General features: G+C 35.6%; 1 protein-coding gene across 6 annotated transcripts in view; it reads right to left on the bottom strand.

Moving 5' to 3' along the window:
- Positions 1 to 12,842, bottom strand: part of Mtmr3 (myotubularin related protein 3) — a 122,081-nt gene that overhangs the window by 33,452 nt on the left and 75,787 nt on the right. For all 6 annotated transcript variants that reach the window (XM_078039704.1, XM_078039700.1, XM_078039698.1 and 3 more), the window contains 4 exons: positions 11,245 to 11,334; positions 10,739 to 10,855; positions 3,573 to 3,655; positions 984 to 1,150 (listed from right to left, as the gene is read on the bottom strand). In XM_078039704.1, the coding sequence (XP_077895830.1) occupies positions 984 to 1,150; positions 3,573 to 3,655; positions 10,739 to 10,855; positions 11,245 to 11,334 (457 nt within the window). The remainder of the gene's footprint in view (positions 1 to 983; positions 1,151 to 3,572; positions 3,656 to 10,738; positions 10,856 to 11,244; positions 11,335 to 12,842) is intronic.

The following is a 12,842-nucleotide window of genomic DNA, read 5'->3' as shown; positions in this document are numbered from 1 at the left end:
GTCCAAAAAGTAAGGGAGCTTACAACTTTCCACTGCTTTTAAATTCAATACACACTGAAGAGTTGTTGTTGGACCAGCAAAGTTCCACTTATGGGAGCATAACATTTACAGAAAACTGCATGCAGAGAAATAACATGATCTTGGTCAAAGCCACTTCAGAGGGAGAAAGAAACTGAAAGAGACAAGGACTATATGAGGATTCAGGAAATCTGGGTTTTAGTACTGGCGCAGCGTCTCTGTATTTGTCAGTGAGGAAGACAAATTTGCCTTTCTGGATTTCTTGTTTCTTCATCTTTGGGCAGAAAGGGGTAACTACTGCTAATTTTTGCCTTGAAAATTCTATGAGAGCAAAAAGCTATTTTGTATTCCCTATTCTCAAACCTGTGTACCTCTATTCATGCTACTTGCTATTTAATGTTCCCCATTCTCTAATCAATGAGCACCTATTCAACCTTCAAAGCCTACTCAAAAGCCTTTTTTTTTTTTTTTTTTTTTGGACTGGGGATTGAACCCAGAGGTCCTTAACCACTGAGCAACATCCTCAGTCCTTTTTTATATTTTGTTTAGAGGCAAGGTCTCCCTGAGTTCCTTAGGGCCTCACTAAGTTGCTGAGGCTGGCTTTGAACTCATGATCCTCCTGCTTCAGTCACCTGAGTCACTAAGAATACAGGTGTGTGCTACCTCACCCGGCTCAAAAGTCATTTAATGCGAAGTCTTCCCAAACTTATACACAAAACTCAAAACTCCCTTCAAATGGGATTCCATAATACCCATGAACCTTATTATAGTTGCTTTTAGGTATAGAACACAATACCAAATCTTTTATTCTTCCCTTCCCCTGACAACAATATGTTCTTAAAAGGATTAGAAGAAAATAGGCACTTGCTATGATCCATAAAATATACATTGATTGGAATATAAGAGTACTAAGACACCCCATTTTGTATTAAGGTTACCTCCAGCCCCATTTTAGAAAGGGTTACCTGGTCTGCACAGGTCTCCATGTTGCTCTTTTTCACTGGCGTAGACCTCCATGCACCAAGCATGATATGCAAATGAGAAGAGATCTTCTATTTTAGCAGGTGGTCTGATTGCATTGTTCAGTCGCTTAAGCCAATCTTGACACTGTTCAAAGGTTGAGAACTGACACCTTTGTAAAGTCAAACAAGTATGAATATAATCAGATGACAGCTGACTATGAAATCTAAGGCACCATTTTGAGAGTGTCTATTTATAGTGAACTATTAACTGAACAGAAAGCATCAAAGGCAATCATTTACATATTCACTACTGTTTATAATAAAAAACAGTTCCAAAAATTTTTAGCCAGCAGTGCAAAATATCAAAAAGACGAGAGCTTGGGGCTGGGATTATGGCTCAGCGGTAGAGTACTCGCCTCGCACCACATAAAAATAAAGGCATTGTGTTGTGTCCATCTACACCTAAAAAATAAATAAATATTTTTTTAAAAAAGACGAGAGCTGGACATTGGAAAATCTGATAATCTAATGAAACCTCTCCTTATAATGATTAATTATAATAATTAAAATAAAATTGCAGTTATTGTCTTTCAGAACGAGATTTCATTCTACTTCTTCAATCAGTATTATGGTGTCCTTTCAAGAAATATATTTAGAAGAGTCCTTTTAGTTTTGTTATGACATTTTAGACCAAGGTTAAAAAACAAACAAACAAAAAAAAACCACACACACACAAATACTACTTTTAGCCAGCTAGGGAGTAATCAAAATTTGTCTGTTTAGCAATGAGGACAAATCAGCATGTCTGGATACAAATAAGACAGATTACATTGAAATTTTCAGCTGTGAACATGCAGAGAACAAAACAAATTCTATTTTATCAATTGCAATTTTCATTATGTACAATTAAAAGGTTAAAATAATAAATGCAAACTGTTTTTTAGCAATTAAGTATTTGAGGTTTAAGACTGAGTAATTAATAAGCAAACTTTGTAAAACTATGAGTGATAGTCACTATCATCATAAGCAAACCAAATCTCACTGGCTAACATGCAACTTAAATATTTACTTGAAAACTAATAAGGACAGCATTTATACCTTCCTTGTCCCAATCAACCTGACTCATCGAAATGCTGACATACAATGCTTATTGGTATCTCAAAACAGGTCAAAGGGATAAAATAAACATGTTCAGAATTTAAAATTTCTAGAGCTACTAAATTTAAAAGGCACATTTCAGATATCATTCTGCAACCATTATAGTTAAAATTAGATGAGATAAAAAAATCAATGAGTGGTAAATTTATGGAAAGTTTTGATGAGAAGCAAGACATTTTCTCAGAGTGTTTCCCTAGACTATATTAGTTGTAAGAAAGAAAATATAGAAATTACACTGAAATCAGATGACGGCTTGATTGAAATAATCAAAATTCACCAATGAGGAACAAGTAGGCTGTTCACCTCTGGATGTAACACAATAATGCCCTGAAAAGGGCACAATACAAAATTCCAACTGAATACACAGTATTCCAGCTGGGAATGTATAACATCAATTTAATCTTGATGAAACATAGGACAAACACAAAATAAGAAACATTCTATTAAAAGATAAGACCATATTCTTCAAAATGTATATGTCACAAAAGACAAAGAAAGGCTGTTGTGGAAAATGTTCCAGATTAAAAGAAGGCTATTGAATTATGGCAACTAAATGTATTTATTATCTGAGCTACACTGGATTCCCACACTGAATGAGGTGGGTCAACTACCAAAATTGGAACATGGATTTGGGGCTGGGGTTGTGGCTCAGTAGCAAAGCGCTCGCCTAGAACAGGTGAGGGACTGGGTTCGATCCTCAGCACCACATAAAAATAAATTAATAAAAATAAAGGCATTGTGTCCACTTACAACTAAAATTTTTTTAAAAAGGGATCATGGATAGTAGACTGGATAACAGTATTACCAATGTAAAACTGTGATGTTGAGAATGATACCATGGTTATGGAAGAAAACATCCCTATTCTTAAGAAAGCACTCTAAAGTATTTTGGGATTAAGAATCATGTTTCCGTCACTTACTCTCAATTTGTTCAGGAAATTCTCCTCCCCTCCCACACACCCCCACCTAAACACACACACATCATAATACTCAGAAGGGTTCTGGGAACCATAAAGCAAATTGGGGTAAAGTGTTAACTACAGGTGACTCTGTTGTTTATACTATTCACCTTTTATGCTGTTTTTATTTTTGCACTTTAAAAAACTTGAAATTATTTCCAAATGAAAAATAAAGCATTTGTCAACATAAGCAAAATATTCAAAAAAAATATTGTAGGAACTACTCAAAAAATATTCCTAACAGTGCTTACTTTCAAGAAGATATTTTGCCACGTTTACCAAACCATATATTCATTTTTTTAAGGTGTAGATGGACACAATATCTTTATTTTGTTTTGTTTGTTTTTACGTTGTGCTGGGGAATGAACCCAGTGCCTCACCCATGATAGGCAAGCACTCTAACACTGAGCCACAACCCTGGCCCCTTCATTCTTTAAAAAACATTTTCCACACAAAACAAGCGGCACAAACGTACCTTATAACTTTGCAGTCTTTGCAAGTCAAATGAAGCTGAAATATATCTCGGCATTCAACGCTTTCTATAAGCTGTAATGGAACCTGTAATTTAAAAAGATGAAGTCCCTTAGTCAAAAAGGTTCTTCAGTGTACCCAGCAAGACTGATTAGAAAGATCTCCTGGGGGAAGAAGCAAAAAAAAAAACCCTGTAAATTTAGCAGAATTAATAGTACCCAAGTGATCAACTACAAAGTGAATTAGGGCTTTCCTTATTCTACATAAATAGCCTCAAGCCATGTCATGGCAAGGGGAGGAACAAAGGGGAGGAACCACCTCTGGAAAAACACTGTAATTATGTCACTTGAACATCAAACTCACAAGCTCATCTCTCAAAGTACTACTTTTACAGTTTTTGCTGCCTATGATTTGCAATGACACAGAAACTGAAGGGTACTGGAGTAATAGTCCAGTCTTGCTTATAATAAAGAATCACAGAACACAATGCAAGTGAGACTCTATTGGAATATTGATAAATGGAGTGGGCTTATGATTTAGTGGCAGAAAGGAGGCTTGTGAAAAAGCTGGAAGTCTGAACTGCCTGTAGGTTGCAAAGAAGAGACAGGACAGTAGCTCCTGGTCCAGCTCTCAGCTCAGCAGGATAGACCCACAGGAATCAGAAGGAAGGGAGAAGGTCACACAGTGGTCAAGACAGTAGGTACAACTTGCTTCAATGGACCAGCTGAAGAACCCTGTTTGCCAAGTAGGGCTTGAGAGATCTGAGCAGGCTGTAATGGTTCTCCCCCTGAAGATCTGATCAACAGAGTGTACTTGAACACAGGATTGTATGAATAATGAATAGGATCAGAGACAGGAGGGAAAGCATCTGAACGGGGTGCAAATCTTAAGGGTGACATGAGGATCCTTCTCCCTCTGTCCCCAAAATCATCCTGACTCAATAACTGGCTTCAAAAAGCAGTTTCCAAGCCTTCAAAACAGAGGCTGGTAAATTAATAAATGGATATTTTTATCCCTTGGGAAAGTAGTGGATCACTTGTCTTTTACACTATATCAAGCCCAGCCAAAATTTGGCTCTAGGAGTTGCAAGCAGCCTCCCAACAATTCTTGGTTAGCTTGAGAAGGATACAGCCTCCTCCAAAGCAGAGACAAGAGTTCTACCTGCACAGGGTGGCCCTCATGTCAGCTGAATCAGTTTCAGAAACAGGCTTTCTGCAAACCCTGCCTCACCATGCAGCTGCCATAGTCAGCAGAGAACTCTGAGAACAAGGATGCAGAGATCAAAAAGAAGCCCAGTGCTGGAAATCTGAAACAAAGAAACAGAAACTGGGCCAGGAATTAAAAAAGAGAAGAAAGCAAAATAATATTGCTCAGATGAATGGCTGTGAGTTTTTACCTCAGGGCTAAAGCCTCTTGCTTCTAAATCTATAATCTATAAAAATTCCCTTAGAGTTGTAGTAAGACTGGGAATAAGGACAAAGACTAAGAAATCTTGCCTGTGTTCTGAGAAAAAAAAGAAACTTTTGGCTTTCAGTTTTTGTTTAAGTCCTTAACCCCAAGGTGTTGTGAGAAACTGCAGCCGATGTGGCTAAAATTCTTTCAAGACCTGTACAACTAAGAAGGAAAGAAAAAAAAAATGTCAGTAGAGATAAATTATAAAGAAGGAACATGGAGATTAAGAAGATAGAGATTAGAAGATGACACTGATTTGTTCTCAGGCCAGTCCTTTTGGTGCCCTGTAATAGACTCTCATTACTTTATTTATTTTTTAAATGTACTCCCACTATACATTTAGATAATGATGCCTTAAAAAGTGTACATCTGACACTCAAAACCAATTTGTTCCAAGCACAGGTGCAGTAACCACCTAGGATTCTCATTCTACCTTGCCCCCACCCCCACAAAAAGTGGCTAGCTGACAGGCAAATGAGAAGCCTGAATTCTAGGCTTGTTTTTCTAAAATTTTACCAATTAAAAATTTGCCTGCTTCCTGGCTTCCTTGAATGAACCTCCAGACCCCTTATATGCCACCAGCTTCTGCTTTCTAAATTTCAGATGGTCACAATTTACTAGGTCTCATGTACAAGACCTGGAGTGAAGTGATAGTTTTAATAATCCACATGGAGAGGCTGCTCTCCCAGTAGTCACCTGCATCCCAGGTCCTCTTCAATTGCCTTTCCTTATAGCTATTAGCTGTTGGGAGAATGTTATCAGCCTGTGCTACATTATTACAAATAACAGACAAGTTTTACATCTCTACTATTGGACCAGAGCCCAAGGGCCTGAGTCCAAACTCCCAGAATAAGAATTAAAACCCCCCAGAGCATGCAAAATATCTGCTACCTAAAGTGCATTCAATAAAATTTGTATGAATCTTAACATTGCAGTTGTAAAGAATAATAATAAAAATGTTGGTTCTATGTTTCAAATCAGATTAGAGATACTAGACAAGACACCAAAACCAACAATGTGTTCTCAAGTCAGATATACAGAAAAGCGGATTTTAATACTCATGCAAACTATCACATGCAGGGGAGTTTAATATGTAGCAAGAACAAGGACATTTAAAAGAGAAACATCTAATTTTGTATCAATAAATGCTTCCTTTTTTCACTTCTCCATTTGTCCTCTCTGATTTGTCCTCTCTTCCTTCTAAAAAAGGCAGAATTGGCCACCTTTTCCTCTTTGACATTCAACTATACCTTTTTTCTACTTTAAGACCTACCACATGGCTCTAGTTTTCTTAACATTTCTCACCTATGGAAAGGATCTCTTACCATTTCTATGACTAAACATATGCACTACTCAGCCTCATAAACAAAGAATCAAATATTCAAGTCCAGTCTATTTCCTAGCCCAGGTTGGTTGAAATACACTATAAGCAAGCAGCAAAGTCTGGGTTAGAATTCCACGCTGCCTTTTAACCCAGGTTCCTTCGACCACATATGGTGTGACTTTCTTTCTTCCCCTAAGACTGACTGCCCTTCTGTTTAATACAAGATTTCCTTCACTTTACTTCCAAAAACAAAAATTTGGTTTCTCTACCAGGGATCGTCAGGAGGAGAATTTAAAATAAAGATTCCTCAGAAGCAATTCCATCTGCAAAGGAAATAGAAAAGCACTTTCAAACCTTCCCCAGACCAATGATTCGATGTTTCAAACAACTCATTTTCTTTTTGCTTCTTTCTCTTCCATCTTCTACTTGTCAGGTAATTCTATCTTTTTACAATGCATTTGGTCTAACAAATTCCACCAAACTCATGCTCAAACAATGCATAAAACATTTGGTACTGTTAATCAAATCCTCAAAAGGCCAAAAGTTACACTTTACAGGCACCAAAACCCAAGAGCATCAATCCACAAAAGCAAAAAAGAAGCAATTTAAAAATTTAATAGACATGCATAGGTATTAAAGACCCGTAGTACTGTCATATTCATGAGGGATCTGACATCATCATACTCTAGTTTAACTCTTGAATTCATTCTGGGTGTGTGTGTGTGTGTGTGTGTGTGTGTATATATGTGTGTGTGTGTATGCATGCATGTGTATTATTTTCAAGCACCAGGATTTAGAAGTGGAATAATTTCTACCTTTTAAAAAAAAAGCACTCTTTTCATAATCTGAATGAGAAGTATTAATTTGTACATATGAAGTAACACTGACAGTAACACAGTAAAAATAATAATTCTAATGATAAAATATAAAGTAAAATGGAATATCTAGGCACCCAATCTAATCAGAGGAGGAAAAATACATAAATGCAAGCTATCTTCTTCCAGCCCTGATTTCAGATGCCTCAACTATTATATGAATGCTACGCCAAAATATACTCAAGTATTAACAATAACCTCCTCCTGGTAATATGGGGAATGAAGGTGATTGTTGAAGGAAAATGCAGACTGCAAAGAAAAGGTTTTCTAAACTACTATATTTCCACACTTTTTTCCTAACAGGCATTGACAGACTGGCTTGAAAACCGGAAGTTTAATGTCCTCTTAAATACAAATGTTGATTTTACAAATTATTTCTAGCTAAAACTCAGATTACATTTCCATCACTTATGTATAAACTATGGGCCTTAATCTTCACCCCACAATCTGTTCTCATCAAAGCATACCACTAGAACAGGAAAGCAAATCATGCAGAGAAGACACATTTTGCTGATTTGCAAACTGTATATCTGACACTCAAAACCAATTTGTTCCAAGCACAGGTACAGTAACACCTAGGATTCTCATGCTACTTACTGGGATTTCAGAAGCAGCAGATTGAGAAGCAGTCTATTGAATTATACAACAAAAAATTGTTTTAAACTTTCATAAATTTCACTTGAACATTTCTTTGTTTATATATTATCTAAGTTTCAAAGAAATATACCTGCATATATGTAAAAATATAGTTTTGGAAAAAAACTAAGAATGGAAGCAATTCATACCTTAAATGTTACATACAAACTCTATTACAGAGATTGTTTACCCTCGGAATTGGAACCTTGATATTTAGTGAATATGTGTAGATTAAGGTAATGATGTTCATGGTATCTAAATCTACTGACACATTTTACTCAATGTGATATGAAATTAAAAGAGAATACATGATATCAGGTAGCTTTTTAAAACTTAATGGCAAGTCATTTTCTAAAGTGATAAATGATGTAAAGTGGGGCATGCTACAACACAGAAAGGCACATTTCGATACTAATGGCTTAAAGATTATTACATCCAAATCAAACATTTAACAGGGGTTTCTTGATCTCCTATGTTTTACTAAAGTATTTATTTGCTGAGGAAAGGACAAAGGGAGGGAGGTGAGAAACAACACTATCAATAACCCTCTGATTTCCACCCATGTCTGATGCAGGAGAAGTCATTATTTCCTGGAATAACTTGAGGTTCCAAAAATCTAATGCTATGATGAGATTAACATATTAGTATGGAGAAAGGCTGATCTATCTAAATAGGAAGTGTTTATAGACACTACAATGTCAAAATATTTTTGCACAACCATCTTTTTGTGCAAAGCCATTATTTTGGGCTTTTAAGTGGCATATAGGCTCTAAGCCTTAGAATTATAATGCTAGAGAAAACATGTATATGAGGAACTGGGTCCAAAAGTAAGAGCAGTGGTAAGTTTCCTTAAGCATAATTCTTCATCTGTAAAAGGGACCCACAATTCCAGTAAACAACCTACACATAGAGCTACTATTTGAGACAAAAACCACACATACACACAAAATATACAGGCCTATTCCCATAGAAATACATTGTTTTAAAATGAACTATAAATTCAAAAAGGGGAAAAAATTGTTCAATGTCTATTTCAAATTCATAATAACTTCAATTAACTTAATATCTATTAGATAGCAAAACATCAGGAAACAAGCTGGATCCTGGAGATACAAAGATGAAAACCAAAAAATTACAATTTGCCTAGTAAATATTGTAAAGATATGCTCAAGATAAAGAAGAGGCCACATGACTATAATTAACTGTCAGGAAAGGAATGAGGACTGAGCAAGGCTTTTTAGAGGAAGTTGTAACCTGAAGTGGGTTTTGAGAGATGAAGAGATGTTTGCTGAGCAGGAAAGAAGGGAGAGATAAGAAGTAAAACTGAAGTAAAGACAAGTATGAGGTATGACTGACCAGTCCAAGGAGGCTGGTTTTACTAGTACAAAGGGTGATAAGGGGGGAAGAAAAACGTAGAAAAGCTAGCAGGGACTCAAAGATCACTGTCTAACATCATGCAAAGTAATTTGATTTTCATCTTAGAAATAGAAAAGAAACACTGAAGGGCTTTAAGATAGTGAATGGCAAGACTCTCCAACCAACCATTCCCAAAATAGATGTAAAACCAGTTAAAACCCCAAATGCTGATAATACAGTATGGCATGGGAAAATGCAATGACATGAAACTATCATTTTCACATGCAATTTACTTTTACTGAAATAACTTCATTGATTCCATCCATTTAAAACACTGAAAGAACACAAAATTAAATTGTGTAGTTCTATTAATTATTACTTCCATAGTAGATGACAGGAAATTTTTGATGGCTGAGATTTTAGAATTTCCACCTTTTCTTTCCCATCATACACTCAAATCCAAATGGATCTTCCTGATCATAATGCTATATGGTATAGAAGATAAGTATTGCCTCATTCCTTGATGAATTTGGCACATACTTTTAACTGATGGACAGAAAATTGATGTAACAGCTAAGATTGTAGCCCAAATATAGAATCCAGAGGAATTCAGGTCAAAAGGGCTCCTGAAAATAAATGCATAACTACAAAAAGAGATTAGATTAGATTAAATTAGATAACACATACTAAGAAAATGGCAGCCACTGACTCATGGTAAATCAAAGAGGATTTGGGTAACTTTTGGACTGGTGAGTAAAGTGAATAAAAGTGACAGATCTCAAAGAACCACAAAATGAAAACCAAAACACAATCTGAATGGGATATAATACTGACCTCTTATTAGGTGTTATAATATATTTCTCTGCGCTAGCACTGACATGCAGAAAACCACAATACTAGCAAATGAAGAATGCATTTGTTTTGTGCAAGTACAACTTTTGTGCCTCTGTGGGTTTCATTTAAATCTACTAATGACAGCAGTACACTGAAAGATCCAGTTCACTGAAAAGACCCTCATAATTGAAAAAGGGTAAGTATTCCCTTGAGAATTCCTTTTCTTTGGTAATATATGGTCCATTATGCAAATAAATATTGCACTTAACATCTATACTTATACCACTTAGGAGCCATTAGAGTAACTTCATCCTATAATGAGTCTGCAGTGAGCTCAAAGCACATATCATCTGACATTAAGGCCCAGGAAGTAGTTGGTAACTACTAACAATTAAGGAATAAAAGCTTATTCAGACTCTGTACTTTTATAAAGCTTAACATAAGGCATTACTTAGTGCAAATTATTCAGTTTTAACTAAACATTGAACATCTCAGCTGACAACTAAATACATCATTTTAAATAAGGCATAAGAATTGCTGACTGACTAAATGTCCTTCAAGTGCAAAACAGAAAAGCAGAGCACACAATGCTCGCACACACCCAAATCCTGTATGTCTCTGAGTACACTACAAAGTTTTTTCAACTTAAACTTTCTATGTCTACCTTAGAGACAGTAGTCAGTAATCACTTACATTAACAAGAGACTCCTTGAACTTGATGTGAAGTCTATAATTTGAAAGGGCAATGATGGCATCCTCAGCACGACCCACATACTCTGTGCTCTCTCCATGAAGTTCAAGGAAAGGAACCTTCAAAATGAAGAAACTCTTCAGAGTTCTGAAGCAATTAAGGCCAAGTCTTTAAACAAAGGTCGAGTGAATAGATAATGCATCCTCTTTAAATGGACAGTCATCCAAGTTTAAAGTACAGTACATAAGTAAAGAGGACAAGATTATACCCGCCTAATTCAAATATAATTATTCAAATCCTGGACTCCTAAAGAAATGATAGAGAACATCATCTCAAATAATGAATTCTAAGAACATAAGTCTTGCTACAATGGCTTCCAGCTTGCATTTCTATAGGTATGGCTTAAAAAAATATATGTTTATAAGTCCATCCCTTTAATCCATTAGCTCTGCTACATCATTACTATGATGCTAAATACATATTACAATCCAAAGTGGCCTATGATTACCTGAAGATTCTCATCCTCCCGAATCAGCTGCTTCCTGGGAAAGATCTGATTGGCCTGGATGCACTCAAGACTGTGCCGAGTCTCTTCATCCTGAAAAAAACAAAAATTTTAAAATAAATAACTTCAAAAACTTCTAGTTATCTATATTTAGTTTTTCTGCCATGTCTTCTCACATAATCACAGTAAGAGCCCAATGACCAAGGCAAATAGGCAGGAAAATGCAAGAAAAAAATATTAATTCCCCAAACTATTCCATCAACATATCAACTGCTACTATGGTTTGGATAAGTGTCCTCCAAAGGTCCATGTGTTAAAGGGCTGGCCACCAGTCTGGTGCTACTGGGAGGTGGTAGTACCTTTAAAAGGTGGGGCCTAGTGAGAGGAAGTTGGACATAGTGGGATCTGCCATTAAAGGAGATATTGGGACTCCAGCCTTTGTGTCACCTTTGATTTTTATGTGAAATTTTCATCAATCGAATCTTGAAAGAATATTTAAGAAAAAGTAAAAACTAAATTTCCCAAATTTGAAACATGTGTGAATATCAGCCCTAATTTACTCTGCCCAATATTCCCAAATAAATCTATTTCTGTTAAGGAAATTTCAAAAGAGAACAAAAACTTCTCATCTAAATTGCACTACAATTTAATTCACATTTTAAAAAGTAATGTTACAGGAAGACCTAAAAGAAATGTAATCTGTTAGAAAGCCTGACTCAAAATGATAGTAAAATCTGTTTACACAGATTTTTGAGGAGAGAGGGGAGCAGTATTGGGAGTTGAACCCAAGACTTCATACATACATACATTTTTTTTAACACAACCATTTTTAAAACAGCAAAAACCACATCATGTTCAACTTATAACCACTATTTACTGAACATTTAGCACATGCTACTTATCACAATGTTATAAATCTCCTCAGGGTGGGGGGGGAGTATAAACAATTCTTAGGATTAGAGTTGCTGTTAAATAAAACCATATTACACTACTTTTATCAGTGTGGTTCTTCAAGTCTGCAGATTCTCTGAGGTCAAAACCACCTTCACAATAATATTAAGGCATTATCTGCCTTTTACCTACTGTGTTGACACTTGTTCTAATACTGTAAAAAGAATAAGAAGGGTAAACTGAGCACCTTAGCACAATCAAGGCAGACATACCAATTTAACTAAAAATGACCTTGGAAAAGGCAGGAGAAAATTATATGAAATATTATGGTTGCTTCAAGGAAAAATATCTATGTGACTTTCAATTAACAATGAACTAGCCATTTTTTATGCACAATTTTTAATTGAAAGAATAACCGATGGACAAATTGTGGAAATTAAGACTTGGCCATATGGCAGATCTTTTTTTCCAAATGACAATATATTTTTTATGCAAAAATTACAATACTGGAAAACCTGTCATCTGCCACCATGAATTTGATAGCTTTCCAATACTCAAAAATTTTGTAATAAAATCAGTGTGATACATCAAATATGATTTTTAAAAATTCACTATATGTCAACAGTTGAAAGACCTGCATTGCATAATGAACCTATTATTTTCCTAATGACCAATGTATGATATTTTAAATCATGCATGGATAAAAGTGC

Source organism: Ictidomys tridecemlineatus, chromosome 2 (assembly GCF_052094955.1).
Source record: "Ictidomys tridecemlineatus isolate mIctTri1 chromosome 2, mIctTri1.hap1, whole genome shotgun sequence".
In the NCBI taxonomy this organism is placed as follows: domain Eukaryota; kingdom Metazoa; phylum Chordata; class Mammalia; order Rodentia; family Sciuridae; genus Ictidomys; species Ictidomys tridecemlineatus.
The sequence above is the reverse complement of the archived record's forward strand: the minus strand, read 5'-3'. Positions and strand labels throughout refer to the sequence as shown.